The 23,921-nt window shown below is 37.7% G+C and overlaps 1 protein-coding gene across 4 annotated transcripts in view; it reads right to left on the reverse strand.

Moving 5' to 3' along the window:
- Window positions 1-1,383: 1,383 nt before the first annotated feature.
- Window positions 1,384-23,921, reverse strand: part of MSL3 (MSL complex subunit 3) — a 28,294-nt gene continuing 5,756 nt past the window's right edge. For 3 of the 4 annotated variants that reach the window (XM_080612467.1, XM_080612470.1, XM_080612469.1), the window contains 8 exons: window positions 23,783-23,905; window positions 23,154-23,314; window positions 21,162-21,320; window positions 20,434-20,696; window positions 19,931-20,040; window positions 19,664-19,763; window positions 19,149-19,233; window positions 8,366-9,281 (listed from right to left, as the gene is read on the reverse strand). In XM_080612467.1, coding sequence (XP_080468593.1) covers window positions 9,182-9,281; window positions 19,149-19,233; window positions 19,664-19,763; window positions 19,931-20,040; window positions 20,434-20,696; window positions 21,162-21,320; window positions 23,154-23,314; window positions 23,783-23,905 — 1,101 coding nt within the window. In that variant the 3' untranslated portion in view covers window positions 8,366-9,181. Of the gene's footprint in view, window positions 2,600-8,365; window positions 9,282-19,148; window positions 19,234-19,663; window positions 19,764-19,930; window positions 20,041-20,433; window positions 20,697-21,161; window positions 21,321-23,153; window positions 23,315-23,782; window positions 23,906-23,921 lie in introns of those variants that run through there. The other variant, XM_080612468.1, reaches the window with a different exon arrangement.

A 23,921-nucleotide genomic window follows, 5' to 3' on the forward strand; every position in this document is an offset into this window, starting at 1 on the left:
CCAACCACCTTGTTGTTTTTCATGTGCCTTAGCATGCCTTCCAGGAGAATCTGCTCCAAGATTTTGCAAGGCACAGAGGTGAGACTGACTGGTCCGTAATTCCCCGGGTCATCCATTTTCTCGTTCTTGAAAACGGGGGTTATATTTCCCTTTTTCCAGTCGTCAGGAACTTCACCCAACTGCCATGATTTTTCAACTATGAGGGACAGATCATCTCACCTAAATGTATGCACATGCATCTGTGTCAAGCTCTTGACTCTAGATTCTTTCTTCAAGAAGCCAAGGTGTTGTTGCAGCCCAAATAGCCTGTGTTACACACCTGCTTCAGGGTGAGATCAGTTACACCCTGGAAGCACTTCTGTCCAAGTACTATAAAAGAACTTCAGACATAGATATCTTGGCTGCTGTCATATAGATTTTGAGGGCTGAATGCTACCCTACATGGTTGCACAGCAACAGAAAAAACAAGAAGGGGTTGGGGAGAGTGTTGGGGTTTATTTTGGTTTTGCTGGCTTTTAGGGGTTTGGTTGGTTTTTGGGCTTTTTTGGTGGGGGGTGTTTAGTTGGTTGTTCTTTACCAGAACCACCCGAAATTTCAGAACTGTAACGGGACTTTGACCCACTCAGAAAGCTTACAACCTGGACCCCAGTATTCTCCAGATTCCTTACTTTGGTATCTCATAGCAGACTGGTGGCGAGGCTGTTCTCAAGGCGTGCATAAAAGGGAATCTAAGAGCTGTATATTACTTTCCAGCTCCATGAGGAAGAAAATATTTCCATCCAGGTCTGTGACTCTCATTGCCCTGTCTGCATACTGAGACAGTGTTACAAGCAGTGTAAAAGGTGACCTCATGCAGCAAGGTCTTCAGAGTGCATAGCAAGACTTCTCAGGTCGAGTAGTTATCAAATCCACATCTCACACTGACTTATAGGTTGATTATGAAGTGGATCAAAAGGACTTATCACTGCCTTTCAAGTCTGCTCCTCCTCCTGGTACAGTAGCTATTCTCAGTGTAATGTGACTTGCGCTGCCATTGGCAAGAGGCGTGCACCCTCTAGCAGATGCAAGTGCAAAGACTGGTGTTCAACCCCTACGTCCCAAATAGACTTGCAAACCTGGCACAGGTGCTAAAAGCTCAGTTCAGCTCTTTAAATAACTTCCCTGGAGGAGCTTAGGCAACTACAGCCATACAGATTGCCATGCTAGATTCGGAGAGAGAAAGGATTTCTGGATTGTTTCCTTTGGCTTACACAGACCTTAGCCTAGATTTTACTTTAGATGCCTACTGTCTTTGACAAAGCTGGGCCTAAGGCAACAGCGACAGCTTCTTATCTCTCTCATCACAACCAGAGAAACAAATAATTCAACAAGTGGGTTGAACAACATAAACGTATTAATCTTACACACACAGTGTAGAAACAGTGGAGTTCTCATCTTGCTTCCTGTTTTCTTCCAATGCATGATTTCATCGACTTCTTCATGGTGCACAGGGTAATTCTGTTACTATGATAAACAATTTTTCTCCCTCACTTTATTAATAGACATTCCAAACAAGTAAAAAAAAATGTGATCTACAAATTTAGATTTATGCCTTTGGCAAAGGCAAACTGTTTTGTACATTAGCAGATACAACCGCCCCACCCAGAAAACCTTGCTATCCGAGGCTTGTATTATGTTCACACAGATGTTCGCAAATAAATATACAGTCTGATTATTTTCAGATTAATGGCATCCTGCTTTATTAGAGCATTACCAAATCATCGTTCTATTGCCAATCTTGCAAGGTTTTGTGCTTTTTTTTTTCCCCTAAAGCTCCAACTCTACAAGATGTGATTAGCCAGAAAAACTCAGCTTTCCTTTCTGAAGTCTCAAGCAAGCATTGTCACAAGCTTGACTCATGTTACCCTAGGGGCCCAAAGAACAAGAGTTAATCTTCACATTTTCTTAATCACTCTCAGGACTTTTAAGGGTCTGACTCATGATTTCTAATGTCTACAGTTGGCAATACTGAATATATATTACATGTGTCACATCATCTATCTGCCAGTAAGCAAAATCCTTCTAAAATGTCCAATTAGTTACTACTCACACTGTTTCTAATAAATGATCTATTTTTTTTTTAATGCAAAAACCTCTGGTGCCAAGTTATATCACTGCAGTAGTCACTTGCAGTAACAGAAAATAAATTCCTCATTAATCTGATTAAAAACAATTAGCAAAATCTACCTCTTAGTCACGTATGTGAAACCTCAACAGAACTATTTTCCATTTCTTAACTCAGCAGCCTACAAAACAGAAGGTTGTAAGCCATGAAAACTCTTATTAAATATCAACTATGAAAGCATTTGCTGTACCGCCAGCATTAAAACACAAGAGTAAGAGGCAACTAGTGCAGATTTATTCCTTTTGAGGAGTCCCTCATGGTGTGCTTACCAATTCCCCCAGCCCACCAGTGGAATACCATGAGCACCTTCTGTTTGGGCTGAGGGCACTTTGGGAAGAGCTGCAGGTTACCTCCAACCTTCCATTGAGACCAACACCTCTGGCAGGTCAGGCATGTGGCAGCACGCTTGTCATGTTCTGCATTTCCAAGAAGCTTCTGCAAGAAGAAGGGTAGAATGTCTCTTTGCTCATAGCAGCGGACGGTAGCATTTCTATGTTTAAATCAAAATTGATGGCAAAATCTGATGTTTTGATTACTCATGTTGACATTTAATCAATCTTACACTTTCTCTAAAGTCCCTCATTTAAAATACTTGGCATCAGGTAACCAAGAGAAATTAGAGAGCCACAATTAAAAGGGAAAACATTGACATACATACAGTAGAACTAATTTCAGGCCTATTTAAATTATCCAATAATTTGACTAGACATCTACACCATTCAATTCACCTGACTCTTTCACTTGGGCTCTACTTTCGAGCCTACAAATAAAATCCTAATTATATCTAACATGTATTTGATGATTATACCTCAAAATGAATTGGAAACATCTAAACACCTACGAAAACTATGTGCAACTTAATTAGTCTGAGTCAGAACCATTCTTCTCCTCCTCTCCACAGATCTCACAAGCACATTTCTGTAATTTTCTAGGCTACTAGAAAAATATAAGCAAGGAAAGAACAGGAGTAAGGCAAGAAAGAACTTGGGAGATATCTTTGTTTCAAGGACTTATAAAGATTACTAACTTAATTATCAGATTGGTAATTAGTAATAGGTTATAATTAAAGACTAGAAAAAATTTAATAAATTGAACATCTATTCAACAATCACAGATACTAGAAGCACAACCAGTACACTGCTGCTGTGATACAAATGACTGATGCTCATTTTGCCAGAACTAAACACATTTATCTCTACATTTTGATTGAAGAATGGGGTTGTAAATAAGTAACTTCAAGGATATTAGGCTTTGTTAGCAACCACAGAGATAAGGAAATGGGTAAGATAAGCATTGCACAAGAACTGGCCAGAACCTGTCAGGTGGTTACTGATATGACAACGATCCTAAAACAAAGTAATGAAGAGGAAGATGATGAAGAAATAACCACCAGGGGTCCTAAAGCCTACTACCACATTTTAGTGCACATGCAGGAGGAATTCTAGAAATATGATGTAATGCATAAGTAACTCATTGAATATGTATGTTTAAGGACAATATAATCACAGCCTGGTTGATGTGTGGAAAAGACACGCTAGGAGGAGCTATCCCCCTTGTCACCCGACGTCACAATAAAGAATACCTGCTTGTCAACTCTTGCCGAGTTCCTGGAGATTTCTCTGAATCATTTTCTTGCTAGGTAAATATACTGTTTTCTGGCATCGCACTGAAATATTCCCATGAACGCACTGTATGATTCAATACTTTAATACCTAGGTTGTTTTTGCCAGAAATAGATCAAATATACTGGTAAGAGAAAAACTCATCCTCAATCAAAACCTTCTGCAAGTTCAAGCAACAAAATGGCAAAGAAATTACTCCATCCCTTAGCAAACACTTTAAAGGTCTGTATTAGTACTGGCACATATCAAATTTGCATCTCAGATTTGCTCACTCTCTTTACAATGATGTTATCCACTTCACATGATGTGAGCGACTATTCCAAACTGACACACAGGAGGAACAACAAGTGCTTTTTTTGCCCCTTTTATCTTTTTGAACAGATTTCTCCTTTGCATCTTTGAGCATGTGTTTGTATTTCACTGATTTTATTCAGCTTGCTATACTCCTTAGCCTTAATGCAAAAAAATCATCTGCTGTATGAATTAGAAGGGGAAAATACATAATGCATGCAATAAGGAGGACGCATTAAGTTAGATCTTAGTAAGCATCTACATCTGCCACTCAGTCATTGCTGACAGCATTTTCCTAAGGCAATATATATTCTAGACTTCGGTTTGGGAGTTGGGGGGGAGGGTGGGAAGTGTGTTGTTGAAGTAAACACCACCAAAAAATTGAGGCAGAAGCACTGCATTGGTACCTCTGAATGCAGAGGAATAGTACCTGTATTCACTGATTTCATACAGAAAAATTACCCAACTATACAAAAAGGCTAAAAATCTCTCCAAATACAGTGTTTCATAAGCAAGCAAAAAAACAGACAGCGTAAACGCATCAAGGTTGTACTGATTATGGTCAAACACATTACAAAAGTAACATACCATCTAGAACCATTGTTCCAGGGAATCTCATTATACTGAGATGTATAAATAGATAGGCAACTTGACTTGTTAATGCAATTAAACATGATCACCTCATAAAACAAAGCAGATTCTATAGCACATGGGACAAAAAAATATATCACATGATGCATTTGGCCTAAGTATGCTTGCACTGGGGCTATTTGGCATTTTCTCCTTGTACGCTCTGAAGCACAAACTTGTTTTGTAGCTCTGTTAGTAGATCAAAGTGATCAAACACACACCAGGCCAGAAGTTCAGACGTGGCTGGCCGTCCAGGAGCTGTCAGTACTGTGCTTTTGTACACCTAACCATCATGATGAAGGCTTAATGGGAGACTCACGTGAGGATCAGACATGTTGCTTCCTTCCCCCATGCCCTGAAAAACTGATTTCCACCCCTGTATACATACTTTTGGGAGAAATGCTTAGGACTCCAGAGGAGAAAAAGTATGACTTTCAAGAAACAAAGGATTTAATATATACATATATATTTTAACTCCAGTAACAATCTCCTCAGTGTATTTCCCAGATGTCTTGATAATGCTTTTTATGATGCAAACATGAAAAGCAGTAACAGCTTTTTATTTCCAATCAGGCTTTTATTTCCTGTTTGACTGCAAACACACCTCTCAGTAGAACCCAGAGCAAGGTCACCCTGTACTACTGTCTGACAAGTTCCCACCAAACAGTTTTGATCACACATTTGCTGTTAACCTACACCAAATGCCAAGTGAAACCCTCACATCTGCATAAATGATTTCTGAATGGGACATGGAACATACCTTGAATTAGCATTTGGCCACATCTGCCTCAGTCACTTCAGTGGAAGAGGACACCCCAGGAAAGCCTGAGATTTGGAACAGGAGCTTGAAAAAAACAGCAACACAGTAGCAAAATGAAAGGAAACACAGCACATGAAAGAATAGTGTTGGGTTTTGGGGTTTTTTTGAAGCAGCACAAAGTAAAACCTAGAATTGAGAACAAAACAGAGAAATATTAAAGTTGTATTATGTTAATATATCCTTCTTTGGTAATCTTTACAGTCTACATAAAGCACTCTACATATGGACAGTCCTACTTCTGTGGCACACTGTCCAGTTGGTCACATATTGTCAGACTGACAGAGTAGGTACCGTGATGAGTAGCATCAGCGCCAATTGCGCACCTCGAGTACTTATGCAGCAGCACACTTTATGCGCCACATCAGCTGAATACCTGCATTTAATGTGGCAGTGCAGTTGTTCTCCCCTGCCTTCTCCCAAGAACGGTCATATGGAAAAACCTACACCACACCTAATGTTGGAGCATCCTGCTCTTGAAGGCAAGTGCAGCAGTATGTATACCAGTTCACATATGCACTACAATTACACTTGTGTAAACTCACAGACTCATCACAGAATGGTTTGGACTGGATCGGACCTCAAAGATCTAGTTCCAATACCCTGACACCTTCCACTAGACCAGGTTGCTCAAAGCCCCATCCAACCTGGCCTTAATTTCTGTACAGACTTAAACAAAACCCTCTTAACCTGGAACCAGAACAGATACCACTTACGTGAACAGCTATGCCAGTGTATGCTATCACTGCCCATTAACCTACTTTCTCAGCTTAGCTCCTCCTCTGCAGGAGACTGTCGCTGAAGTCCGCTGGTGGACTTGCTCGTATGAAGGCTCCTTTGCCTGCTTCAATCAGTTTTTCCACATTTCTTCAGCTAACTTAAGCTATTTTGACTGAATCAGGTTAGAAAACATTCCTACAAGTCGCTCTGCGAAGAGTGACCAACAAATGACAAATAGCAAAGTGCAAAACCTCTTTCATCCATTTTGATATGAATCCCATCATAAATGTGATCAGTCATGGACATTCAAAGAGTTACAGGTTCACTCCAGAAGTGTAACTGTACTATTAAGCCTCCCCTCCCACACAGGCCTCTTAACATTCCATTGAAAGAGAATTTTGGGGGCCACACTAGTAAGTCTCTCTGTATTTTAAGACCAGTAAGAACTACCCTCTTATGCTATCTGGTTCAAGTTTTTGCAAGTCTCTTACACTGTTTCAGCTTAACCAAAAAACAAAACAAAAAACCCACAAAAAAAAATCCAACACCCCCCCTAAAAAAAAACAAACAAAAAAACCCCAGAAAACCAAAACCACAAAAAAACATCCCCTGCCAAAAAAACCCAAACAAACACAACACACACACACACACACACACAAAAAAAAAAAAACTCCACCAAAAGAAAAACCAAAAAGTCAGGTATAAAAATAGCAAAGCAGTAAAAGAAAAGCAACAGTAGGGAAAGGGGATTTAAATGTTTTAAAGAGAGAGCTAGTCTGGGGAAGTCATGACAATTAAAAGTGTCAAGAAGCACACAAGGGTACTACTAGTGAGAGGTTTTTGGTTATTATGAGAACAAGACAGTTTGGAATATTATATCAAGCGAATTTTACCAAAAAAACTGCTCACAATAAAGACCATACTAACTGCACCTTCAGAACTCTCCTCCCATCTTTTGAGAATCATCACAATGTATCAACAAGGCAATAGCACCAGTATTAATAACCCCTGTATGCAGAAATTGTCATTGTAGCAGTTGAACACAGTCACACAGTAAGGTTTAGACTCTGTTCATAACTTGTCTTACACTCACAGGTACCAACAGTAGAACAAAATATATTTGCCATATTATACACATGGTAACATTCCTGCAATCACCAGGATTAAGGACAGAGTTTCAGGCTGTATTCCAAGATTAATCTCATTAGATACTTGTATTCTGTTGAATTGTCTTTTTAGAAAAACAGGGTCTAAACTTAGAGTGAAACATGTTGGCAAAATGGATTTTGAGGTACTTGGATTCTGGTAGAGTCAACAATTCTGTAATTTGAGAAAGACTAAGGTTCTTTTGGTACAATAGAATGCATTAAAAAAGAACAGTAGTACTGAACAGCTACCTTCAGAAAATATGATCACCAAATCACACCCATACCAAACATTTGTTTAACAACCATTAAGTTTAACAGAGTCTGAATAGAAGTTTGTGTAAAAAGAACCTAAGTGGTCAAAACCAAGATAATCCTTCGCTTTTCAGTTCAAAAGCTTTGACACACTAGCACAACTCTGGAAAGTGAGTGACAATGAAACAGATTTTCTTTGGCCTTGTAGTTTAAGCTTGTCATTTACATTTGAATGATGATTCCCTCCTAACTACTTTCTGCAAATCTGGGAGGAATGTGTTGAGTTTTGCACTGCAGGTAAGTGCTCTAACAGAAGTTTCCAGAAGTAGCAAGGATTACAGTGATTAATGCTGAAGTCTATCAGCCTTGAGTCCTGTTTTCTCCCAGAGCTTTTAAAAGCTGTGTGTGTCTTGAAATAGCCAAAGGCCACAGTTCTACATCAAGGTTTGGATGACTATCAAGAAAAGAATTATATTTCAATAAATTTCTACTGAATATGTTTTCAGATTTCTAGGAACTCAGTTTGTACTGAATTCCTGTTTCCAGAGCTAAAGTGTTTAAAACTGTCTTAAGAGACATTCTTCAAGTCTACAGAAGAAAATCCAATGATACAGAAACAGCTTCTCTCCCTATGTTGTCAGTGCTCCCACCTCCTTTATATGCATACTTAAGCAATCTGAAAAATACTAATCAAGCACAAACAAGGCATTTTAAGCAGGTAAAATCACACATTTACACAGCAGCCACTGTGAACTTTATTAAGAAAATAAGTGTTTGCCAGTTAAACTACCATTTCTTTATTGACTTCTCTGCTTACTTGTAGAAAATCAGTTCCTTCATAATAGCTCTGGAAACCATTTATTGCCAGGTAAATGTTGAATCACTGGCAATGTATGCTCTCCTTGGAACTCTGGCAGCCTTACCATGAAAAGAACTATATACACCTTTGCAAAATGCAAAGCAAGCAACACATCTTTCATTCAAACAACAAAGTTATTCTTGAGGCAGATACCATGCTAGACAAACAGCAAAAACACCTTTATACTAAGCAATCTTTTTTGTTGTGACAGTTCCATAAAATGAAGTGCAATCTGCAAGGGAAGAAGGTCCGTAAGATACCAGTTACTCATTCTCTTTGTGTAGCTGTGTAGTCAAGTCTTATTTCTCAGGCTGGAGTGGTTGAGCTAAACCAAAACACAGCATGATGATCCATCTTCATGAAAATATCCTGTTGTTAATGCATCTGCTTTTGCCTCCTTCCTTCTTTAATAGTCTTATGCAGTCCCATGCACTAGAAGTCAGGACAAGGCTTCTTCATTCATCTGGAGTCAGAGTTATATTCAGTCCTCTAAGCAACTCAATACAGTTTATACACATCTCTGAAAAAAAGTTCCCCATTCCTAAGTAATCCAACCATCACTATTTCTTCAACTCCAGAAGCTGTTTTAGTTCCTTTTTCATCTTCAGCTTGTGGCCACGTGGCAAAATAGCATTGTCATGCGCTACCTATAGTAGGATTTAATCTTTATTAATAGTTTCAGTAGATTGCCCGAGGATTTTTTGTACTGTAGTAGGCTTCACATGCAGCTACATAAGCAGATTCTGGGAAGAAATCATCATGGTATTCTGCTAAAAACCTAAGAAGAAAGCACATCAAAAAAAAAAAAGAACAGAACATGCAACATTTAAGAGAAAAGCTGTTTTCAAGTTAATTTTTAAACTCAGCAAAACCACAGCCTGGGAATTAAGAATCACTGCGCTTTCAAAGTTGGCACACAAAAGGCTTGCCCTATTTTTACAAGTTCTACAGCTTTTCCTTATCATTCTCAAATCAAATAGTAATTAAAAAAAGTTGCTTAAACTCAAAAAAAAAATAAATCCAAAAGTTGAAGCTACACTCAGAAAAGAATGTGAAGAACTATGACAGAAGAAAAAAAAAACAAAAGTGAAGAGATCTGTCCGCAACTTCGGTCAGTGACCTGCTCAGCATACTGCTTTATGTCAAACCCAGGATTTTCAGTTATCACTATGCAGTATCTTACACAAGTGCCCAGTAACCATTGAGTCAAACTGTACCTTTTAAGGCAAGTAAACTTATGATTTGTTGTTTCATGCGCCTGTGCATTAGGGTTTCCACCTCTCAGAAGTATCTGATTTAAATAAGGCTCTCAAAGATAAAACGCATCTGTAAATCCCATTCCCTAATTTCAGATTTCTGCAAGATGGTCTTCAAATACTACTGAAACAGCCAAGCACCCAATATTTTATCATGTCTTCCTCCTCTGCTAACATACAACTCTATATTCAGCCCTAAACCAAAGAAAACCACTGTTGCTACTAATACCAGTTACAAACAGCTAAAATGCCATTAAGCCTTCTGCTCCTTCCTTTGTATACAAAGATACCACATATGCACGTGGGGGCAAATGGGCAATATGGCTCCTAAATCATGAAGTATATGAGCAAGCTGTACTTCAGGAACACAGCCCCGACCCCCCTCCCCCCGAAAAAAAAAAAAAAAAAAAAAAAGAAACACCAAACAGAACAAAACAAAACCCACAAATCTTCAAAAATACCTGGATATTAAAGATTAGTATCAATGATCATGGCAAAATGCTAGCCACAGGTTCTCTGTGTTAAAGCAGGAAGCAATGGAAACAACAGGGAACAGTGTCATTTGCAGAATCTAGTTTTCTCCCAGAACCCCTGGCTAGGGAGATGACTTCATTATTGGAAGCTAAAAACAAGCAGGTTTCCATAACCAATACCCTGGACACAGAAAGTCCAAATTAAAAAAAAGTACAAGTGACTGCAATTAAAACTACAGTGTTTCTGCAGCAGCTACACTACCTGAACTAGGCATGTTCTTTGATCTTAGGTGAGCCAAAACATCAAAGAATACTGACAAAGATTCTCTATATAAGGCAATCTAAATTTAATCAGGAATATATTAATTGCTGAGAGCTCCTGTCATTAATACCATCCATCACCTACTTTCCTATGTTTATCAGGCCATAAGTTGCTCTAATACTTTATGTCTTGTTTTGGACTTTTTTTTCTTCCATGAGATAAGAGATATCCCTTAAAAACAATTCAATGATACACAGAAACAGTTCACACAATCAGATCCTCCTGATTTTGAGCAAAATGTGTCAGTCATTTGCACTACACACACCCCCCCCTCACTCTAAGAAAACTACTACAAAAGAGTACCAACATTATAGCAACACAGAAGTTAATAAAATATCCAAGTCATCAACTGCTATGATCTGTGACTCGTTAGCAATAAATCACTGTCTGGGATATGTGGGCTGGCATGAAGTGAGTGTGAGAAGGCCTAAAACTTCACTGACTCAAGTCTAACTTTTAACATACTTATACTGTCGAAGATTAAGATCAGCCACAATTGAATTTAATAGTGCTTCATTAACACACATAAACGTCTTGAAGAGATAAATGAACTACAGCGCAATTAGGTAACATTCCGTAAAACACAGTACCAAGTGCTAGATCACAGAAAGGAGTATGTTTAAAAAAAAATCAGTAAAACAAAGAAACCTTCAGAGGACATCGGATAACTGACAGTTCCAAGAATTTTAAGGCCATGTAATGGGAAGCAGGTTTATTTTCTCTTATAGGTTTCCAGACTTTGCTTAAGATCATTGGTCATAAATGCCAGTTTGGTGCAAGCTAAAGTAACAGCTTGTAAAGATGAGAAATATTAGGTGAGATGCTTGTAGCACAGCTACGAAAGGCAGAATGCGTGCAGTCAAATGTACATTTCTTTGTTCTTATTGTAACAGTTGTGAAAACCAAAATACCCCAGAGCTAACAAGTACAAATTACTTTCTGCAGAGAAGCAATAGGAAAAAGGCAGAAAAACACACGATCAGCTTCTGTCCCAATCACTTATATATTTTTCTCTATACAGAGAGCAGTGACCCTTCTGAAGCTGCACCGTATTCAAACTAGATCACAGTGCAGAAAGCCACCACAGAAATATTATATCTTTCAATACTCCTAGGTACTGGATATCTCACTAATGCTTTGTTTTTGGAAAAAGCTGAAATAACACAAAAATCAGTTACACTGGTACCTGCAAGTCATGAGCCAAGATTTAAAAAACAGAGGCAGCTGTACTTAGCAAGCAGAGCCAGTGCTCAGCTATAGATCAGAAAGCACATTGCTATTTAGCTATTCAGATATTGTTTCATTACTTTCAACTTATAAATCTGATAAATTCAACCACCTGTTGCATTGCCTTTTTCATTTTTAGACATTTTACAGAGTTCATATGCATACACCTACACAGTGAATCTGGTTATGAGTAACCCAGTTCTGAGATTCACAGTCCACACAGACATCCTGATTTAAGACTGCATACTTTTTCTCATCATGAGCATCCACAAAAAGAATACTTACGCTTTACACTCATGCTCATGAGGTACATAGAGGTAACATGGCACAACGCAGCTATTTCCCTCTCTACCACAGGTTCCTAGAACAGCAACATTTCACAAAGGACTAGAGGGGATGCAGACAAGAGAAACAAACGTGGGCAACCTAGTTCGCGGAATTCTTATGTTCTGATCCTCAAGTGTGGCATTCTGTAAGCAAGCTTACCTCAGGTGACACCAAGCAAGAGCCTCCCAAATATACTACCACCTGGCTGAGAGTTATCCAGGCAAATCTACCAAAAAAGAGCCATAGAACTATCATTACCAACATTAGAAGGCCACTTAACATACATATGTCAGAACATTTCTCAACAGTGTCACTGAATTAACGAGCTTTAAGAGTGTCATCTGGTAGCAAAACCTGGCAGCGTCAACACAATCTATTACCTGAACAGTCTCTGCATGAAGAAAAACATTCTAAACATGAACTAGCATGCATAAATAAGCTCAGGGACAGCCTGAAAAAATGTGAAAATCACAAAGAAAGGAAAATTTTAATCATTCTAAGAAAGACAACCTCAGCCATAAAACTATAAGAATACAGAGTTAAGAGGAAAAGTTTCCAGGTAGGTGACATTTATATACTTTCGCTGCAGAGTTCAGGAAGGTAAGCAGATGCTTTGATGAGATCAGTGGTCTGCGCTAGATGCTGTCTGAAAGGCAACTGTAATGATCTATCTAAAAGCATTTGCTTAAAAAACACGATGGATCCTAACTCTGTGAGTCACTTCATCAAAAGAAATGTCATCTGCAGATTAAGAAGCTGTCTCTTCTCTGAGACTACAACTTGAAAGTAGGATTTGAAAGCTTAAAAGCGGAGTTTCACACAAAAGTGTATGCCACCACCTGACCCTCACCCCTTCTGGTGATAAGACATTTCTCCATCTGGAAGACTCTTCAGGGCAAAAGCTCACCAGCACAAAGTTCATCATAACCCCAATGCAATCAACAGAACAAATGAAGTGAGAAATTTCAGATGTTCATTCTCATAATCAGTATTTCAAGAACACGCCAAAGGAACGAACAGGCTTGTTTTACTGACTGGACTCTTGTCACTCATCCACATACAGGAACAGAGATAATCTTCCTGGGCCTTTAAAGGGCAAGCACAGAGAACTCTGAATATGTGAATGTAACATGTGAAGATGCCAACATAACATCTCCAGTAACCAGGCTGAGTGAGTGAAAATTACAAGTGGTATCTTCTAGGAGACCTTTTAGGAAAATAGGCTTAAAAAGGCTCAATACAGGAATCCTTGGTTGGTCTTGAGGATGAAAATCCACTTTTGGCAAAGCCAGCACAGACCCCAGAATAAATTCTTTAGAACTGCCTTCTAAAAAAGCTATCATAAGACATTTAAAATATTTTGTGAACCTCTCACTTCAGACTCATGACCCAAACCTCTCATTTACACACCCAGGCACCTGATGACTTGGTAAACAGAAAAGAATCAAGAAGAATAAGCACACACATGCAGACTCTGCAGATCAACCGGGTAAACAAAAGCCTGCTGGAAATAAACCATATAATACCAGGTACTCACTGCTCAAGAAGCATTCAACATAAAAGTGCCAAAATTTTGAGAGGTCCCAACAAGGCAGTTACCTTTCTACCCATTGTCCTGGGTTCAGCAGTAGCAGTCATTTTTATGCCTTCTTAGTTGCTGGTGCAGCACTGTGTTTTTGACTTTCAGCCTGGGAACAACACTGATAACACCAATGTTTTTAGTTACTGCTCAATTGTTTAGTCTGACCAAGGACTTTGTGAGTCTCATGCTCTGCCAGGGAGGAGGGGAAGCCGGGAGGAAGCAGAGACAGGACATCTGACCCAAACTAGCCAGAGGTATTCCATACCACAGCACATCATGCCCAGGATATAACTGAGAGTTACCCGGAAGGGTTACATCGCTGCTCGGTCGGGCTCGGTATCGACGGGTGGTATTGTATTCTCTTCCTTTGTTATTTCCCTTATCATTATTATTATTGGTGGTAGCAGTAGTGTTTTGTGTTATACCTTAATTACTGGGCTGTTCTTATCTCAACCCGTGGGAGTTACTTTCTTTGAATTCTGCTCCCCATCCTTCCAGGAGCGGGGGAGGGGGGGAAGGTGTGGAGTGAGCGAGCCGGCTGCGTGGGTTACTGACTGCACTTAAACCATGACAGTTCCTTTTGGCGCCCGGCATGGGCACAAAGGGTTGAGATAATGACAGATCTGACCAGAGTGTGTCTAATTGTATTTGTGATAAGCATACATTGTTTCGGATTAATAGTCACTCATCACAATGCCAATTTATTGGCTCTCAAAGTTGTTGTTCCTGATCTCACAGTTTCAGCATGTCATACCTTACTTACAGCCAGTATTTGCTGTGTTAGTGTTTTTCAAGTGTGGGGCTTGGGCTAAGGTTATTGTCTCATTGTACTTTATGGCAATGACTTGTAATACAATAGAATCATTGATTATGAAACTGATCTGGCTTATGTTCCCAGTGTGGTCACCACCTTTATACTTTGGGAGGTATATAATAGAAGTGCTTAGCAACTACACATCTTTTTTCTCCTTCTCGGGTAGTCAACCTGTGAAGGAGACATTCTCTTACTCCCCCCTCTTGGGTCAATCGTGGTTTAAGTGCAGGCAGTGGGGCTGACTTCAGTAAAGTGACTTCAGTGAAGCCCAAACAGAGCAATGACCTAAAATATGGCATATACATTCACTGTGCAAGTAGAATTCCTTCAAAGCATTTCAAAACCTAGAAAACAACATTCATTTGCCTGCCTCTAAACCCACACCTGTCCACACTGAAACCTTGACTTTCTTACAGTTAGGCTCCAATTCCATAAAGTTTTCTAGTATGTCAGAATTGTTATGCTGCAAAGATATTTTTTGCCAAGTAACCAGTTAATCCCAAAATCAAGAGGAGATAGAAAACCCCTAATCAAGTAACAGTAACAGAATTGCCTTCTTCATGATCTTTCAAAAAGTGTTTAATCAGTTGTCTTAACTTTACTAAGTAACCTTAACTTTACTAAGTCACAGTGAGCAGGAATTCAGTCACAAACAACTTCACCTAAATAAAGATGCTTTCTATTCCATTCACCATGTGCAATACTTAATTTTTTCATTCTCAGAACGCCACTAATAACCTCTCATTAATTGCACATTAGCACAGACTAGTGGTCATAATTCACCACTGCAGTTACTACACTCAAAAAGCGCTGTGCTACTAAAAAAAAAAATAATAAAAAAAGTATTTCTTAAGGTTACTTTAAAAACTGTGTCATTTTTCTATATACACATTTTATTATCACAGCCTTCTAATTTGGTCATGTTCTGACTTGGCTTCCCTCTCATAAAACACTCAACATAAATAAAACACTTTTAAGTTTAAAATATTTTTCAACCCATGGAGCTGAGTGGGACGATAGATACAAGCAGGTAATGGAAAAAATGAGATCTAAAATGAAAGAGAAAACTTACAGGATATCCTGAATTTGAAATATCAATGGGTTTTTAACAAAACCAAAGTCTTTAACCATTAAGAACGTAGCTTTCCACAATATGAAATACTAAATTGGCCTCATCTGGAAAAGCTTATTTGAAATTTTGGAAGTGTTATTTTAGAAATATTTCATCACTTACTCATTCTGTATTTCACATAAGTCTAAATACCTACAGCTTTCTGAAGTGTTGTATCATTTACTTACCTTTTTTTGTTAAAATGCAAAAGACATTGAGTTAAATTACCTCCCTGAAGATGGGTCTTGCTATTTTAAAAACAGACATGTTATATTCTCCTAATTTTTTAAGTATCTGCTACTGGTCAACAGCCCTGACAAGTGACCTCTCTGATTCCAATAGTTTGCCAAGTCAAGGCTGCATTCAAATCAATTGAAACTGCAAACCAAAAACTGGCACCTTCTTGTCTATCATTTTCATCACTTAAGAGGCCTCTGCAGGCATGCTAGGCACCCCACAATATAGAGAAGTCATTTATCTAGTTCTAGCCCCCCTTGCCATGGGCAGGGACACCTCCCGCTCCAACCTGGCCTTGAACACTGCCAGGGCTGGGGTATTCGCATCTTCTCCAGGCAATTTCTGGCAATTTCTTCATGTTCTCAGTGAACAAATTCTCATTATGCACACTTCTAGAAAGCTGCACTAAGCACAAACAGTACAGCTTTTACGTATTATGCAAGTCAAAAAGATGCATTTGATACATCCCTTAAAATATATGTTGTTTGGGCAACTGAGATCAATCTTGTCTAGCAGCAATCTGAGGGCATGACTGGAAAATATTACTCATGTAGCATCTCAAAGTGAATTTAATGCAACTACCAAGTACTGAGTAAACTCAATAAAACAAGCTTCCAGACAAAGTGTTATTATATTAAATAAGTCTCAGTTTTTCAGCCCACATGAGAGTAATAGTACAAATGTTAAATACAACTGTAAATTTTACCCATAAAAATCACAATTCAAAATTAAATCAGTATCTATACTAGAACTAAATCAGTTGTGTACCCCATGAAAGATTTAAAAATACATAGAGCTGCTTATGTTTGAACTTCTCTATCCAGAATTCAAAGAAGATTCAGAAACAGTTTTATTAAAGCAAACAGATAGCTTCAATCCCTTATCTGCTATTAGAAAAATAAAGGAGGGTACTTCAGCTTGTCACAAGAGCAATTCACTAAAATCACGCAATCTTAAGTAAACTGGTTGCTATCATCTAGTGCATACAGACTGTGTAGGACAGTTCTTATCTTTCAAAAGGTAAGCCAGAATAGAAGTGACAGAAAATATTTTTAATAAACATCCATTAATCCTTTCATTCCCAAAAACAAAGACAGAATGTGAAAATTGAAAATCTAGTACAAGATGACATATCAGCTTCAAGTTTTCTCTTGTGATGGGAAACAGGTAACACAGAAGTATTTCTGTGTCAAAAATCAAATCTGAACAAGTTTCTAGAAAATGTAATTGTTTGACCTATTTCAATAACATATGAAACAAAGAAATAAATGCTCAAATGAAAGACGTAATAAAGCACCACGAATACATGTTGAAAAAAACCCTAATCGCTTGCACTGGTTTCTATATTACCTATTTGTATACACAAGCAGTACAGTATCCAGTCAGGAAACTAGTCCAAGAAGAATATTTATGACAAATCTACCTAGGAGGGAATGATTCCTACAGCAGTAACTTGGAGCTTTTTCAGGAAGGTTCTCAATTTGAACAGTTCTGGTGAAACCACAGAAATTAATATATTTGGCATAGAAAAGAAACGTTGAGAACAGCATCAGCAAAACATACATGACACTGGCTTAGAGAGCAATTAAAAAAAACACACAGCCCTCAAATATTTTATTGAGCCAGATACACAATATCCACACTATGCTTGGCTGGGGGTGCTCATTTTGGTATAGTTGTAGTCTGGTCTTAAGGACAGAATTCCCAGCTAGTACTGGAACACACTTCTGGTTGTGTTTTCCAAAAGAAATCTAGCTTATGTATGCAGAGCACTCTGCAGGGCAACACAACTCATGGTAAGTGGGAATTACCAAGAGATTTGCTTCAAAACCACAGTTCTATGTGACCTAAAAATGCTGCTGTGGAAATGTCTTCTGATTCTTTTCCTGTTTTAAATTTCTATTTATAGATGACTACACATTAAAACAAGATAATCAAATGGAAAAATAAAACACATATGAATACTACCACTAGAACTTTCAGTTTAATCATCTCCCTGCTTGTACGGAGGCTGCAGAACACATTTCCTGCTTCCTTCTATTCCACACCATCACAGATCATCCATACAATGAGCATGAAAAAACTCCACTTAAGATGCTAAAGAGACCTGCTCTGCCCAACACAGACGAATCTAAACAGGCAGAGGTCTGAAAAACTGGTTTGATCCACAGTGAGTTAAGCACCCTAAATAACATGCATTCCAAGCAAAAATAGGTTTCCAACAATAAGCACCAATCCTGTCATGTTTAACTTAAGCACAGAGTGAATACTAACTAGTATCTGACAAAATAGAGATGTAAAAAGAAATCAGTATAACTCAAAAAATTAAATGCTTCAAGAGAAAAAATTTGTATCGTAGAAATTTTTACATTTGAGACATCATTTATTTTAAATTTAAAAATTAAGTAAAAACATTTTGAAGTTTTCATCTCCCTCATCTCTAACAGGACTTTTGATATGCTAGTGCCATACCACGTTACTTTTCAGTACGTGGCTACATAAAAGAGTCTTTGACCAAAATTAAATTAGGAATTCTACATTTGTTCCAGATATTTACCATTAACAACACTTTCTCCTGAAAGTTTTTCTTGGCAAATTTATTTTCCACTGCATTGGTCCTGCACAACCCAGTAACACACTAGGTATCTAACTACCACTACTACAATGTCACCCAGAACTACTAACTAGAGTACCAGACTGACAAATACGATCATGGTGCAGGTACGATCATACTGACTCCAGCTGTGCAGCTGGTGTGGTGAAAAAGAGTCTGGGTAGATCTACAAGCCCCTGCACTGCATAACAGAGAAACCTTTCTGTTCAAGGCTCAATTAGGACAGATATTTCTTTCAAAAAACTACCATAATTAAAAACATGCTCTAAAGCACAAGTTTCTTCCCCTGGTAGGTAGTACTGATGCAACATCAAAACTCTCAGATTATGCTGTCAAAAATAACAATGCAGTTTGTATTTCTTCATAAAACACGCTTCTTGGCCAAGTCAGAATCATCATTCTATACATACTAATAAACAGACTTCTATACTTCAGCTTTCTATCACTGTGTTTATCAAAATTTTAAGTAGGGAGCTCAGGTTCCTTTCAATTTGAATTACAGGATCAAAAGTCTTGTATTATTCTTTATTCTAATTGTTATTATTAGAATATAATATTAATTTTAACACATTCTTATAGTTATAAAAAATTAATATCTTATTTTAAAAATCCTTTGTCATTCCAGGACTCTTAGATCTATGCAACAATGCAAACGCTGCTGTGGTACACTGTGTCACATTACCTCAGAAACATTTCAAAGTGTTTTACTAAGGCCTTCAGGTTTTTGTCAGGAAAGCACATCTTCCCCAGGATTTCTGGTAGCTTTACTGTAAATAAGAGAAAAAACGATTACACCTGTTCTTGTAAAAGCAACTTCTAATTCCTTTTATCCATTCTACAGAAAACAATATAAAAATTTCTTCTCCCTACAGCCTCCACTCTTCCTTGCAAGTAACTCACTGATCTTTCAAAGCCCTACTGAAAAGAAGCATGCTGAGAAAGTGAATGCTGCTTGGTTTAATGCTGTTTGATAGCATATTGGAAGTAATGCTTGTCTGCTTTTGTTAAATGAAGGCTTACAAAGCCAGTAAAACATAACCAAATTTTTGAACACCCTAAGAGTTTTAAACAGATTAAAAAGTACATTTCTCCTAAAATAAAATTAATGCAATAAAGGAAGCAGAAAACCATGCAAATACAATCACAGGGGCAAGGGGAAGCAATTTTGATTGAGCACAGATTTTTGCATCAGTTTACCAAACATTCGTAGCAAATGTTGAGAGCCATAGATATATGACGGAGGTGGTGGTTGATCACTTGGTGGATAATTTTCTGGCATCAATTTCCAGGACAAAACCTACACATAAAACATTAAAGATTTCATAACTAACATTTTATAGCACCACAGAACTTCAAAATCAAAGACAAGTAATACAAACAAAACCTTTTCTTAAATATAACTACTCTGAGGTACACAAAGCTTTTAATCATGGAATCCAGGACAATAACATAAAAATCCATTACCTCATTCAATTCATTGTTTCTTCTTCCTTCAAAGCCAGTAAAAACCGCACTCCCCTCTTTGCTAGGAGTCAAAGTTATAGGTGAAGATGATCCACTATGGACAGGGGTTTCTTCAAAACAGAAATCAATCAGAAATAAATTTTAGAATTTGTTTTATGCAACTATAAGCCATTAAACATAACTAAAGTCTGCTGCTAATTTTTTTAACGTTATTAAACACTGGAATTTAATAAATGTTATTCTGAAGTAGGCTCACAGAAAAGCAGCTCTTTGAATTCTGTTGAGAAGTGTAGTACCAAAGTACTGAAAATACTGCTTTGTATTTTTCCATTTGGTATAAGACCTCAGAGATAAATAATGGATACAATAAGTAATGAATTCACACTTCACTCATTTAGTTCAGAGCCTACATTGCATAAAACAAACAAACAAACAAACAAACAAAAAAAAAAACGAACAGGACTTAAATCTTGCTTAGGGCAACAATTTAGAGCAAAGCTTACTTTTTTCCAGGTGCAAGAAGAGCTTTGGCATAGAAGCTGGGGTCTCAAGATGCCGTCGTTTAGGCTGCGGGGAAGCACTGCTTTCCGATAACCTGTCACAGTTAGAGCTATGACGTGTGGAGCGTCTCAGTGACTGTAGAATTTCAGGTTCAGCTTTTCGCCTTTTTGGTGTGGCTGGCTCCCCTGTCGCAGGCTGGCTGTCAGTCGACTGGGGAGTTGGAGGGTTCAACAGAGGGGGACTTGGGGAAAGCTCCTCCTGATTTCTACGAAACAAAGGCAGCTTTACAGAAGTGCCTGTAAGAGATAAGGGCTCTTCCTTCAAAGGAGATTCTTCAAGTTTTACATATCTTGTTAAATACTTACTCAGATTACACAGGTTCCTCCTAGTAACTATCAAAGTGGGGAGGTCTTTTTATAAATACTATTTTCCAGAAATGATTTTTTCAAATTTAAAAGCTAATGAACACAAATTTACATTTCAGTGTAATTTTTTTCCCCACAAAGTTGCAGCATAACTCTATATCAGTACAAACCCCTTTTGTAGTTGCCTAGATGAGAATTCAGGTTCCAAATTCTGAATTCAGGCAAGCTAATTCACAGAAAAGTTCAGCATTTTATCAGGGCAATTTTTAAGTCAAAGTCTGTGAGAAATCATCCTATGCTGTACACATGACCACATTCTATTGCATTTTCCACAGAAGATAAGCAGTACTAGACTTCTTAACTACCTGTTAGTATTTGTTGAGTTTTCTTTGATGGGAAGAAAGAATTTTGATGAAGTCACTTTCTTAAATTGAGCTTGTTCATAAGGATAGAGCAAAATTAATGGAAGTGTGAAGTCAAAGGTTATTCTCAACCCATCCACCATCTCTTTACATAGCTCAACACTAGAGGGAAAAAAAAAAATAAAAATTCAGAATTCCAAAGTTGCATGTCAAAATTTTTCAGTGCAGTTGTAGGAAAGTCCCCTTTAATATAGATCATTAACATCTTAACTACAGTATGCGCATTTCATCACTAAGTAACGATATGCACACTTAAAGAAACAGTGATTGCTGTACGTAACTTCAGACATACAGATGTTAAAGCTCTGCTTAGTAAACTCAAACAAAATCATACAATTGTTCTGTTGCTTTACTATTTACTGGATTAATAAAATAAACTCTATAGTAAATTAAGTTAGTCAGATTTTTTCCTGGACGCATTACTGTATTTTTCCAAGTTCACTATGCTGAAAAACGAGGCACCTGCCAGAAAAAATACTCAATAGATTGAATCTCTGTCTAACAGGCACATGCAGAATTTGATCTATAGCTGTGGAGATTCAGTTAAGACTGTGCTTAAGAGATATCCACTGACCCAACAAAACTAGATAAATTTGCATTGGAGATCAGTTTCCAATGCTCCAGTAAGCAAAGCACTATATATAGAGGCTACTAGGAATTTAAATTTTAGCCTTGTGTAAAAGACTTATAGTGTTAGGAGGTGAGTAGCTGTCCTGCTACAAACAGAACCCAGAACACTGAGAGCAGGCTACCTGCAACCTCTCTCCTCTATGAAGATATTAATCTCTCATGTTTCAAATATATGTATGTGTACAGTAACAGCAACTTGATTCTGCTAAAGTGACCCATGCTACAAATTCCATACCCCCTCTTAACATTCCATACAATCTGCTAAAACTACTGCTTTTTTTTTTTTTTGTTGAACACTACATATAAATTAGGTTGGAGGACCATCAGGTGCAGAAATTCTATCACATCCAAGAAGGTCAACTACCTTCTGTGTTAGCGCAGTAAAGGCAATACTAGAAAGTTGTCAGCTGCATCTCTCCTATTTAATGGAAACTTATGTAAGTTCTCCTTATTAAAGCACCATCTTTATTGAGCAAGTCACTTAAACATACACCTTTTTTAAGAAAAAAAAAATTACAATGTGCATACAATCTTCTATTCTTATTTCTGATGTCTTATGTAACTTCTTGTTTGGGAGATTTTATTACAAAGAAGGAAAGTATCATTAATCTGACATCAGTATAAACATAGACACTCATAGACCAAAATACTGCAAGGAATAGCATCATTATGCACCACCAAAATAGAACTTAGTAACAAAAGCCAAGATTTCTCTTTGACAAAATACAAGATTTCACCCCAGTGTAGACTTAGATAAGGAAGCAGCCTCATCTGATATTGAGAATCTTTAACATAACAAAAGAAACAAGCAAAAAAACCCTGCTGCAAAGATGCAGGCTTAACACACTGAATTTGGAATTTAAGTTTTGTCAACTAAAAAAAAAACATAAATAAAAAAAAATAAAAATCACCTGCACTTGGGAGTTGTTTATGAAGATTTTTTGTAAAATTTTTATCCCTTATAAAATTTGAACCTTTTCAGTTTTACTCAAGCAGGGTATTCTCACATCAGATATGCTCTCTGTGCTGAGAAAATTATTCTAAAACAGCTCACAATATTTGCAAGAACTTACACTATAAAAGGAGATATTAAGGATTTTGCATTATGACTTTTCAGAGTATATGGACTTTCCCACTGATAAGCAAATTGTCAGTGTTACAGTACTTTAGGTATCTGTCAAATATTTTAAGCCCACAAATAAACATACATCACAGTATAACCTCACAGAAGTGAACAGTCTTGAAATAGAACACAGAATGCAAGGTCATTTTTCTAACAATAAAGGTGGACTAAAGATTACTTACTTCTTCTCTGGTGGCACATAATGAAGATTCATATTAGCATGTGGAGTCATCTGATGGTGCCGAGATCTTTCATTGGCTGAAAACGCAGCATTAATCGCAAAATGTTTCACGTATGACTCCAGGATTGTTATTATGTTTGTCTGACAAGGAAGCTTCACTAGCTGAAAAAGAAACAGCAAGTCAATGTCTTAGAAAAACAGTCAGTAAGTATACCAAGCTAAAACAGGAGCTTGTAATATACTGACTAGTTCAATAAGCCTCTATTGCATGAAGGTATTTCACATGTGATTCATTTGAACCCTTTCAACTGCGTTTTTGATCAATCCTTTATAAACATCTGGACAAACAAAACCATGGTCAGGATAACAAGCTTACATTTCCAGCTTTAAAAAACAATCTGCACTCTAACATGCAACTGGGTACCGAAATGTACATTCTTAAACACAATGACAACGCACCGTTTTAGCTATTGAGAAGTTAGCTCCCTACACTCTTTTTACTTACTGTCTAAGCTTGCCTTTCCAATAAAGTTCTAAAAAACCCCAGGAGTCATATACACAAAAACTACTTCTGAGGGTTCCCCTCCCCAACCCTCTGTGCACATTCATTTCATAGCTCTTATTTCATACCCGTTTTCTTCTATTAATATAGTAACAGTCTTCCTCAAGCTTCTTTTTCAAGACTTCAGGAATTTCTATGCTTATTGCTCTTTCTTCCATGTCCCTTTTTGTATGACTGTCTTGTTCTTCTTTCTACAACAGACCAGTG

This window comes from Psittacula echo, assembly GCF_963264785.1.
Source record: "Psittacula echo genome assembly, chromosome: 3".
Taxonomy (NCBI): domain Eukaryota; kingdom Metazoa; phylum Chordata; class Aves; order Psittaciformes; family Psittacidae; genus Psittacula; species Psittacula echo.